The sequence below is a fragment of the Humulus lupulus genome, chromosome 5, assembly GCF_963169125.1.
Source record: "Humulus lupulus chromosome 5, drHumLupu1.1, whole genome shotgun sequence".
NCBI lineage: Eukaryota > Viridiplantae > Streptophyta > Magnoliopsida > Rosales > Cannabaceae > Humulus > Humulus lupulus.
Window position 1 is genome coordinate 31,351,396 of NC_084797.1, and position 12,982 is coordinate 31,364,377.

Here is a 12,982-nt window from a genome sequence, read left to right on the forward strand (position 1 = left end):
AAAAAGATTAATTTAAATCCCATTTATAAAAAAAATATTTTATTAATTGGCTGAAAAAATGATATTTTTTTTAAATTTAACCAATTTTAAATTTTAAAATCAATATCTTAACTGTTTTTCAAAAATATCTTATGTTGTTACAACTATTAGCAAATATTTTAATCATTTAAAAAATATATATTAATAGTTATAATAACCCTAAAATATCTTAAAATAGTTAATCAAATTCAAATATCCATAAAAATATCTAACTAACAATATTCAAATTTCAAATAATTTAAATATTAAAAACTATAGAATAAAAAGATATTTATATTTTCAAATAAAGAATTAATAAAAATATCAAGAATTAAAAAGAAAATATCTTAAATATCTGATATCTTAATTCTAATATTTTAATATATTAAAATATTTAAAATTAAGTTGTTAGTCTATTTTTAAATTTGAATTTGAATCTTTGTAGAAAATATCTAATTATTTAAATCTCAACTAACAAAAATATCTTACTTTTTAAAAAACAATTTTAAATGATAAAACAAAAATGATATTTTTGGTTTTGATTGTAAATAATTTATTTTCACACATTTTTTTATTTTTCTTTAATTTAAAAAAAAATTAAAAAAAATCTGATGAACAGTACTCGGTATTGTTCATCGCGTGCATGCGCGCGGGTGTACGATCGCATGGGTAGCCAGGCAAAAAAATTTCTGAATATTTTTTTGTGCAATTTTTCAAACCAAAACCATTTTCTAATTAATTTTTAACATGTTTTACATAAAATAAAGCATATATAAAAATTAATGGCATAGAAAACACAACAAAATAACCTAAAAATTGCTATTAATCACATAAAATCAATATGCTTCATAAAAACATGAAAGCCATCCAATTATTCAAACACATCAAATAATCCAATTTTTAACATGTTCATGCATGAAAATAAAGATTACCAAAGGCTTTGAGGCCAGTTGTTGAAAAAACTTATACAAGATCTTTATTTATTTTAATGTAGATCTAATATTAAACAAATTAATGTGAGATAACCTAGAACATGTTTCTAAAATTGAATTCAAAGAGAAACAATGATAAGAATACTTACAGTATACGCAAGAGAATGATAGAGTCATTCCTTCAGTTTTTGTAACCCTTGTATCCTTTTGTCGCAGAGTATTATCAAGAAACTGAATCGTTCTTCTATAATCTTCGCAGTCTTCCAAAGTATCCTTAGAATCACCTAGACTAGAGTGGACAATACTCAACACATGAGATAGATACAGAGAGAAGAAAAGAAAATAACAAAGAGGCTTAGAAAAAGACTTGTGTTTACAGAGAATCTAAAACTATCAGAAAACCAGTGATTAAATTTATCTGTCGTCTGTCTTGACTTCTCTCTAAGCAATCCTTTTATAGACTCAATTAGGCAATTTAATTTAATTAAAAATCAATAAAATAATAGCCACTTTGAAGCCCTAGGTCGATGGGCTTTAGGTCTGTGAAATTTCCCATTTGATTATAAACCATTGGACTTAAAATCAAGGCATGTATTATTTTCTATTGATTTAATTAATTAAATAATTTTTTAAATCCTTTATTAATTTAATTATTTATGATTTGAACCATGATTTAAACTTATTTATTAATTTAGATACCAATTTATCTTAATTAATAAATCTGCCCTAATTTATCTTTTCTTCTCAAAATTACATCTCTGTAAAACTATTAAAAATTGACATGGTCAACTTTGATAATTCTAATTGATAATTAAATAAATTAATTGAGACTGTCTAGATGATTTTATCCAAGGTACAATGGGGACCATGGGCCTATGAAATCAAGCTCTAATAAGTTATCATAAATCTAACAAATAAATTTACTAACTTATTAATTCCTCGTGACTCCATTATAGACTCGGAATTGCACTCTTGAATTCATAGAACGCTCTATAACAAATATAGATACGCTATTAATTATCCATTGTTACAACCATAATTGTCATTCAATCCTCTATAGATGGTCTACAATGAGATAGGACTAAAATACTGTTTTACCCCTTATTGTATTTTATCCTTAAAACACTTAGTTCCTTGTAAATGATATTTCAGTAAACTAATTTAATTACTGAAATGAGATCTCTATCATTTAACACCTTAAACGAAACTAAAAGGAAACCATCGTTTCACTTCTTCATGGATCAGAAGCTATAGATGTTCATATATATGATTAACACTCCCACTCAATTATATTACCGAGTTCCCAAGATGTAAGTATGGGCTAGTCCGTAGGGTAAGCTGGTAACGAACAAGTCAAAGAACTCAAATAATACAATCAGTTAAAATACTAACCACTCAGAATTGAGATTGAATTGACATATGGTCAACTATATGATATGAATAGAATAGATAATAAAAGTATGTTTACTTATCTTATCAACTGTCAATATCGGTCCTGTCCGATGTAACAAATACAGCCGATCTTATCTACTTTACTAATGTTCTGGAAAGAACATAACACTGTAATGTGTAAGTAGATCATATCGTAGATTGGCAAGTCAGTGTAAATCATGTGCACTGACTAATCTTATGACTGACTTATTTTGAACATATAATCATATTTATATTTCACTGTGATTACATCACTATAAATAAGATTAGCTATATCCTCGGGATTTAATAGAAGTTTATATTAGACAAATAATCATGAAAATAAAACATGTGAGCAAAGTGATTGATCAAGTCAAAAAAAGATTTCTATTCTTTTATTGATAATGAAATGAGATTACAAAGAATTTGAGTTGTAATTAGGGCATAAAACCCCAACATGGTAGCACAAGTATCATACCACCACCCACTCACTTTTCCATGAATGGCATTTACCCCCACTAAGTGTAGCCACTAGCTCCTCTTGAGCCGAGTTGACCTTTGCATCATTGTTATGGCTCCTCTTGAACCTACAATCTCTAACAAAGTGGTCATTCTTGCCACACACATAGCAGGGTCCCTTGGAACTCTTGAATTGCCCCTCATTCTTCTTGGGTCCCAAGGGTTTTTGGCCTTTGCCCTTGTTCTTATCATTTCCCTTGCCTTTGTTAGGACGATTTGCCACAACATTGGCCTTAGAAGTCTCTCCATTGGGTTTCTCATCATTCAAATCAATAGAACGAGATTCCTCCTCAATGCTCAAGTGTTTGAGAATCTCCACCAAAGAAATCTCTTCATTTCTTTGGAGCATCTTTTTTCTGTAACCTCTCCATGAAGGAGGTAACTTGGCTATAATGGCACCAACAATGAATTGTTCCGCCAAAAAAAATTTAAGAGTAGACAATTTATTCACAATAATTTGCAGCTCATGAATTTGAGCGATAAGGGATTTATCATCATCAAATTTAAATTTCATATATTGAGTAATAAGTAATTTATTTGTACCTTCCTCTTCCGCTTTGTATTTCTTTTCCAAGGCCTCCCAAATCTCCTTGGCGGTCTTGGTGTTGGTGTAGAGATCGTAGAGCCTATCTGAGAGGGCCTTGAGAATGTGACCCCTACATATCAACTCATCTTCTTCGCGTTTCTTCCCTTCTTTGATAAGTTCTTGAGTATCATCTTCCTTGGGCTCTTCCAAGGCCTTTAAGTCTTTATCCAAGACATAGTAAACCTTCAAAGTAGTGAGAAAGAACCTAATCTTGTCTTGCCAACACATAAAATTAGTCCCATCAAATCTATCCAATCTAAGAAAGTCTTGTGTCATGAATCTCAAAGATGACAGAGAGTTAGATTCTTCCATTATATGCTATCTCAGATTATAGAGTATTAGGATGTTGGGGGAGATTGAGATAACACCACCACAAAAAATAGAATCTACACAAAATTTAGATTGACAGAGACTTAAAAATGATTGACAAAGAACTTGCAAACCCAAGTAAATCAATGGAGTTCTTCAATATTTGATGAAACTTAAAAAAACCTAAGCAAAACCACCACTTTCCTTGACCAAATTCTTCAAGAAAATCAAACCACAAAACCAAGGGTTATACACATTGAGAAACGCTCTCGTAATACTCTATTTCCCAACCAACATTGATGCGTGAGGCCTTCTCTTGAGGAAATGAGGATTGAGATTGAACAAGCCTTCAACTCTCTAAGTCAAGCACTTTCTTGGAGAGTTCGTGGAGAAGACTAGAGATTCTTGGAGTTAGAGAAAGAATATAGGTAGAGAGAGATTAGAAAGAGTGATCAAGTCCCCAAATCACTGTTTTTGACCCATATATACAGTAGGCACCGTCATTAGGTCCAACAAATTGGATTAGACTTGCAAAACACGTAATTTAGAGCATTTACATAAATTTTCCTGCTAAGGTTTCTGGAAACCCTAGCCTTCAGGCAATGTGTCGCCTCTTGGGTGGCGACGTATCGTCACCCCCTCTGACTTTGAATACTTCCAAATGTCCAAAAAATGCTCCAAATGCCACCAAACATTTTGGGAATCCTTAGATACTTTTATGTATCACTTTGGACCCAAATTTGCATTTTATAAATGCCTACAATTTGAAACTCAAATTCACATCTACACTGTGTGAATTCTACTAAGTGTTTATACCTTGCTAGTATTTTAACACTTTATCATTTGTATTTAACCAATCATAACAAGTAGTACCACACAACACGTTATAAAAATTATGGACTAACATCCACTTTTCAATACCATTATGGGGACACCTCCTCAACAACTCCTTAAACGTTTCCAAGCATCGTAAAGTGACTCACCCTCTGTTTGACAAAAGTTATTAATCTCCACCCTCAACCTTGAAACCTTTGATGGAGGGATAAATTTGGCAAGAAACTTCTAAGCTAACTCCTCCCAAGTATTAAAGAAGTTGACAAGTAGAGAATTTAACCATCTATTCGCTTCATCTCGTTGTGAGAACAAAACTAGCCTTAGTCTGATGGCATCATCACTCACCCATTGTATTTAAATATTGCACATAGCTCCAGGAAGTTGGTTGTATGAACAATCGGATCCTCCATGTGTAGTTCACCAAACAACACAATAGATTGAACCATTTGTAAGATTGCTAGCTTGATCTCAAAATTATTAGCATTAACCGTCGGTGGTCTAATGCATGAATGTACTCTAGTTACAGTTTGCAGCACATAATCTCTTAGTGTTTGTGCATTCTAATTCTATTCCTCAACAGCAGAGGAGGTTATTGTTGGCGACATTGTTCACCCCTTAAGCAGGTTCTTGTGCCATTCTCTCCATTGTTTTCTTCTTCTTTTTTTGTTCTGTCTGCAAGTTCTTTCTATCTTAGGATTAAGACATATTATCAATACCTTTTCTTCGCATAAACCACTAGATATAGCCTGAAATAGATATAACAGACATAATCTTTATTAGTACAATCAAAGAAACCAAATTAGAATCATGTCAAATATTTTGATATTAATATTGACAATACCCGGCAACACTGCCAAAAATTTGTTATGAAATTTTAGTATGTGTGCATGCAATCGTAACACAAGAAGTAAAGTTCATTCCCACGAGGATTGATTATTAATTATTAATTTTTCAACTATTCTATTTGGTAAACGAATATTAGGTTTGAGAAATTGAAGTAATCAAATAACGAAAGAAATAAAAATTGCAATAAAATAAATAATAATAAAATTCAATGGATGAAAACCTAGGGTAATTAATGTTATCAACTACTCAATCCATGAAATATCATATACTACAAAACCGAGTTAAAATTACTTTTCTGGGCTTCGAATGTGGTCGCGCTACTCCACTCAAAATGCTTGTACGGACTGTGAACGCAGTCTCACGCAAACATGCACCGCAATAGCGCCACTCGTCTAAAAATGTCAGTTTTCAATTTTTTCATATTTTCTTCGACTTTCACATCTCTTTTCGTTCTTCCACACCTAAAACAACGCACAAAAAAAGAAGAAGGATAAATTTACTCAAAATGACCGTAAACTAATAAAACACAACCTAAAATGACACTAAATATAACCTAAAACTCACCTAACTACTGGAAAAAGTGTACGAGCCAACGGGAAAAACAATTACCAGACGGGCCAATCACTACAACAAAAAGTAGTATTAGAGGCGGAGGCTTCCGCTGGTAATAATAGGGCATTCCGCCGGTAATACATATTACCGGCGGGGGTCCGCCAGTAATACTCGGTCGGTGATTAGGGGTATTACCGGCGGACTGACACCCCGCTGGTATTCTATTAATACCGGCGGATTAATAGGGGCGGGACTCCGCCGGTATAAAAGATTTGACTTATTTAATACCAGCAGTCCCGCCCCTAGTAATCTGCCTCTAATAAATAAACATAATTTAAGGAACAAAAAAATAAAATAATAACACCATTAAAATAGGAAACAACTTATAAAAACACAAACAAAATTGAAAAAATATGAAATCCAGAAACAAATCCCATTAAAATAATTTATTAAACAACACAATATACTTAAGAACATCATAAATCTGAAATATGTGAAATCTGAAACATATACAATAAAAAAAAATTCATAAAACAACATAACAAACTTAAGAACATAAAAAATCTGAAAACTGTCATGAAATCCATGCCGTGTTCAAACCCCATCAGTGGCCAAACTCTCTGCCATGGTCAAACCCACGAACCTCACAGCCCCACTATGAACCACCATCACCTAAATATTAGAAAAACCAGTTAGAGAGAGATAGGTAGAGTGTCTGTGAAAGAGAGATATAAAGAGAGACTTACCATGTGTATCGCCGTCACACACCTCGACCCCAACCATGGGCCAATGCACACCCAGAGGCCCTTAGCTTCGTCGACACCAAAGGCCACCACATTGGCTCCAGAGGGTGCCGCCACCAGCAAGACACAAAGAGTGACAAAGAGAGCGAGAACGAAAGAGAGTACAAGTGAGAGTCAGAGAGAGAGAGGGAGGTCTCAGACAGAGGGGCGGTGGTGGTGCTCGGACAGAGGGGTGGTGGTGGTGCTCGGACAAAGGGGAGGACTGAGAGAAGAGTGCGTCTGAGAGAGGGAGAGAAGAGAAATGAGAGGGACGGACGAAACGATGTGCAAATTTTTTAATATGTAAGATTATTAGAGGCGGGAACCCGCCGCTATTAATATAATCCCGCCGGTAATAAAGTATTAGCGGCGGGACCCGCCGCTATTAATATATCCCGCCGGTAATAGTCTTATTACCGACGGATATTTACCCGCCGCTATTAATATATCCCGCCGATAATAGTCTTATTACCGACGGATATTTACCCGCCGCTAATAGTAGCGGATACTCCGCCTCTACTAAGGGAAAATACCCGCCGCTAATAATTTTGAAACTTAATACCCTTTCGTTTCCCGGGCATTGTATTAGCAGCGGACTACCCGCCGCTAATAATTGGTAAGTCCGCCGCTAATAAAAAAATAATTTTCTTTTATTAATTTTCACATTATTAGCGGCGGACCCAGTAGTCCGCCGCTAATAACCCGAATATTACCGGCGGACTAAGTCCGTCTCTAATTATTCCGCCTCTAATTTTAGACTTTCTTGTAGTGAATGACACCACAAATTAAAAGCGATCATATTTTTGTTGCGAAATAAAGCACCGGCGTAGACATCTTTGTCGGCGCTTAAAATGTTTAGTGTCGAGAAAAGTTGTATTAGTGTGGAATTTGCATCGACAAGTTTTCTCGGTGAAAAACAAGTGCCAGCAAAGCAAACTTAGTCTTGGCACGTTATAGGTGTTAAGCACGGGAATATTCCAATATTTTGTAGTGAAAGTTTAATTATTTATAAATTATATAAACATTTTCTTATTTAATTAATAAAAATATTGCATCCTTATTAATAAAAAACTCTTAATAAAATAAAAGTATACATAAACATTGTATACTTGCTACCCACCACATAGTTTATATATAGGGCAAACTTAAAGCGACTGAAATAGTATAGGCAAGCCTCGGGTAGGTCTGAGGGAAAGCATAATAGCAGGAGAATGAGTATAGGTTGGCGAGAGGTAAAAAGAAAACCTAGATAGAATAAGGGTTAAGAAAATCTTGTACTCCATGAAGCTCAAGTTTCTTCCAACACACATTCTGCCTCCAAACCCGAAAGGCAAAAGCCCCATCTTGTGAGTACACCCTCCAAATATGTCGTCCTTAAATCTCCGTGGCTTGAACTCGTTTACATCGTCGCCCCATATAGCCGGGTCATGATGCATTGCCACCACGTCGATCCACACGTTGGTGCCATTAGGGATTGTTTGATCGCCCACTTTAATGTCTCCTCTTGCTTGCCTTTGCACATTTGGTGCTGAAGGGTATAGTCGAAGTACTTCGTTCATCACCCATCCCATCTGCATATCCACAAATTAAATTAGGCCACTCCCCATTAATTTTTTACCATACATGAACATGTCAGCACATCAAAAGTTTTGTCTAAAACAAAATAAAACAGTATTGTCTAAAACAATGATTACAGATTATATATATATATATATAGAACGCCTATAACGCAACAGCTTTTATAATACTGGTATATTTTTTTTCTATTTTCAGCACCTAGATAAATATAATTCTAAAAATATTTATACGGAGGTGTATATTGTAGCTATCTAGAACATTCTACAATTTTTAAAGAAATTATAAATAAATTATAGTATCGAAAACAGAGTTTAAACTTTCTATTGCACGCATGATTATTTTTTGTGTATGAGTAAACTAATTAGAATTTTTTAAAAATTTGTGAATATCATATAAAAAAAATTTGAAATTACCGCTGAAAATAGAAAATAGAAAAGGAATGCATCGTATTGTCAAAAATATATTCATATATTATTTATAAGCGGTAAAAATAGAGTATCAAATAATGATTCATACCTTCTTTAACCCACCAAGCAACGTGGCATCAACTTCCTTATCTCCAATCACTTGCTTAATCTCCTCTCTCAACTCCACTTGCCACTCAGGATACATGGCAAGAAGTAGCATTGTCCAAGTGATGGCCAACGCCGTCGTTTCGTGTCCGCCGAAGAAGAACGTTTTACACTCATCGACCAGTTCCCTCGTCGTCAAGCTCCTCCCCGACGACGCTCCTCCTGTACTCTCTTTAAGCAGCAAGCCAAGCAAGTCATAGTGTTGACGATTCTCTTTATTTTTGGACTCTAACTTTCGAGCTTCCACTATAGAGAAAAAAAGAGTGTCGATCTCTTGGCCAAGCTTCTTGGCTTCTAAAGTTTTGGTTGGGCATAAGAACTTGCTGAAAGGGACCCCCACAAACCGGTTTGTCTTGAAGAGAGTGGTCTGTAGAGCTTTTAATTTCTCAAACACTAACCTACCACTCTCGTCACTTATGCCAAAACTCGTCTTTGCTATGACTTCCCCGGCTGTCGTTGTAATTTCTCTCTCCACGTCAATTTCTGGGTTTCCGGAACTTATCTGGGTGGCCCAGTTGTCCAACATATTTGTGGCGGACTCCACTATTAAACATGCCATTGCCTGTATCACATTACGTACTTACAATAAGTTATCACATAAACATACTACACATATAGTAATGTGCTTCATATAGTGCTATATTAGTCAGTCATGCATTATAATTATAGATGGTGTTTAATTAAGTACGTAGAGATAATGTCTATTATATATAATATGGATTTATAAAGAAAAAAAAATGAGCTGGGATAGAAGACCTTCAAGTTTTCAGGGGTGAAAGCAGGAGTGATGACATGGCGGTGACGGACCCAGTCGTCGCCTTCGACCATAAGCAGACTATTAATGCCAAACATGGGTTTCCTATCATGTTTGAAAACGGAGGGTTTTCCCCAACCCTTGGCCAAAACTTGACCAGACAAATTTTTCAGAAATTCTGGGTCTGACACATATAAAAATGGCTCTGTGCCCAACCAGTAGATGAATATCTTCCCTGCAATATTACCAAGCATTAAAAAAAAACAACAGTAATAATATTTATGTATATATATATATATATTATCTTCTACTTTACGGCTCATGCATGTAAGTTATAATATTCGCAGTTATAGATTGATTCTTACCAAAAGATTTTTGCCAGCTAGCAAAGTAAGGAAACACCCTTGAATGTATATTATGATGTATACCATGCGTAGAGGCATTGATTTTGGCCTTAATTCCCATAATATCAATTATATTACCGAAAGGGAAACTAGGAGATGGGCCACTGAAACCATTTCTCCTGAGTTTTAAGTTTGCCAGAGAAGGTGAAATCCAACAAGACCATAATAGTTTCCACAGGACAACAAATGAAACCAGTATGATCATCATGATCACCCAGTTAAGAGGTTGCTGAACACTACTCAGACCAACAAACTCCACGGAAAATATATACTATGTACGTACGAAAGAAGCTACGAGAGAATTAATATATATGTGTATATACGAATATATGGATTTACGTATGTAGAAGATGAGAGTACTCGCTATACTTAGTTTTCCAATGAAAGTTTGGTAGTAGAATCGAATGGGTATTTACTATATATTTATAGAAGAAGATGAACAAGGGATTCAGAAAGACGACCAATCGATGGAAATTTGACTTGGAAAGGAAACTACAATTTACTTTGAAATATGTAATGTGGGTGTGGCTAATTTTCTAGTCTTAAGTTATAACTAAAAAGGTGGCCGTACGTGTTTCTTGTTTTCTTTGTTTTTCATTTTAAACTAATTGTAACTTTTGGAATGCTGCACTTTTATAATTAAAAATAGTGCTACATGTTTTTTTGGTCATATAAATATATTTATATTCAATTTTTTATTTTGGACTTGTTATTAGGATTTGCAACAAAAGAAATTCAACGACTGTCATACACGTTATGGGGCTGAACCATCAGATCGCAGAGTACAAACGAAATACTCTCTTTTTTATGGTTTGTTTTCCGATGCCGCGAATAAAAATTAAAGTGGATCAATCAAAATAAACACATAAAAAAATAAAAAAAGATTATGTTTCCCAGGACCCATGCATGCATGCTAAGAAGATATTTTTCAGAGCCTGTATAATTGTTTTTGGGAACTCTAATAGGGTATTAACCATTTGTTCTCGGAAAGTATTAACCCTTTTTTTTTATTATTTTGTGAATTTTTTTTAATTATTACAAATATTTATTTATTTATTTTGACATAGTGAACTAAATGATAAGAATAAAAAATAGATAATTTCAGTCAACAAGTTAATTGTCTAACCAAAGCGTATACAAGGCCTAAAAGAAAGTTATTTTTAGAAATTTAGACAAACTAACTTAAGACCATCCAATTTAGTTATCCCAGCAAAACAAACTACTTTAGCCAAAAAATAAAAATAATAATCACCTACAAAATAAACAAATAGAAGTATATTATTAGGACGCTAAATAATGATAATTATTTGGATTTATTTTTTATATTGAAGAAAATCTCAACCCAACTATAATTTTTATAATAAAACTAAAATTTATATGTGAAATCTTTCTGTCACCATTAGATTTAAACAATTGATTATGTCCAATGATTGGAGTTGTATCTTTGAAGGCACAAACTACTACTTGTAACTGAACTAGTACTAAACTACTACTTATTACTAAAATGATACAAAAACCATAAAACGACACATGAATATAAATAAAAAAAATATAAGTCCTGACAAAAAAATAAGTTTTAAATTATGTAATAAATATAATTAACTCTTACTAAAAAATGCTACTACTTAATTAACAGTTAAAATACTAGACTAATTAACTTAATACCTCAATTAAATAACTAAATGAACAAAATAAAATAAAAACTAAAAGAGGGTAGAATCAATTAAAAGAAAATTGGCTATGCTACCTTTTAAAAAACTAGACTAAATGGACAAATACATTTACAAGCATAATTAAGAATTTAATATAAATATAATTGTAATTTATTAAAAAAAATAAAGACATTAACTTATAATTAAGTCACACTATTAATACAAAAGAAGAGTAAAAGTTGCACTATTTGAACGTTACAAAATTCTTTAAAAAAAGTTACAAAATGAACTATTAAAATTTAGTAATTATAATAATAAAATCCTCTATACAATATGCTATAAGATTATCATTAAGTTGATACTAAGAATCAAAATAAAGAAAAAAAATAAAAAATAAGAAGGAAAAAAAACCATATTTAAAACAGAATACTAGAAATAAACAAATTGGAAATATGGAATGGAATAAAAAAAAAACCCAGCAACGAACAAAAATCATGACAAGACAACTATACGTAAAACCAATGAAGATAGAATAACTACATGTTAATTTGAATAAAAATCCCAACAACAAATCAAATGAATATAAATATACGTAACTCTGGGAAGATAAATATTGCTTATTGTGTTAAGAAATTAAATAAAGTAACAGACACAATAATAACAACAAATTCAATCATTGCCACGAAGGATTATGCATTAATATACATTTATCAAATTCGGCACAAGTTACCAAGAAGAAAATATGTTATATTTTTTTTAAGTTTTTATTTTTGTTTAAGAAAAATTATATATAGTACTTAATTATCTAATTTATATTTACTTATCGATTTTGTAGTGATTTGACAAAAAGATATTTAATGTCAATGGAGACCTACTTCCACTACAAACAAAGTTACTAGTTAGCAAGACTAATGTCATTTTTATGAAATCTATTTTTTTTTTTATGTGTAACTTAATAACATGATTCGTATGTTCTTAATTTTTCTTATCTATGTATATCAAACTACTTATGCGTTATATTATTTTATAATATAATATTTTAGATTAAATAAATATGACAAAGAGTGTTACATATCACTACAAGAAAAAATGTTTTTAGATGCGGACTTGGTCCACTGGTAATGTATGGATTATTAGCGGCAAACTACCAGGTCCGTGCGCTAATAATGTGGGAATTAATTAAAAATATTAATTTATTTTATTAGCAGCGGACTTATTAACGGCGGGTAGTCCG

At 32.7% G+C, this 12,982-nt stretch overlaps 1 protein-coding gene across 1 annotated transcript; it reads right to left on the reverse strand.

Annotated features, from left to right (window-relative positions):
* Positions 1 to 7,933: 7,933 nt before the first annotated feature.
* LOC133779012 (cytokinin hydroxylase-like) lies at positions 7,934 to 10,304 on the reverse strand. The gene is made up of 4 exons (XM_062219017.1): positions 10,058 to 10,304; positions 9,695 to 9,927; positions 8,883 to 9,500; positions 7,934 to 8,359 (listed from the first exon to the last, which is right to left on the reverse strand). Exons 1-4 carry the CDS (start codon positions 10,302 to 10,304, stop codon positions 7,934 to 7,936), a joined length of 1,524 nt encoding a protein of 507 aa, XP_062075001.1.
* Between the last annotated feature and the right edge of the window lie 2,678 nt (positions 10,305 to 12,982).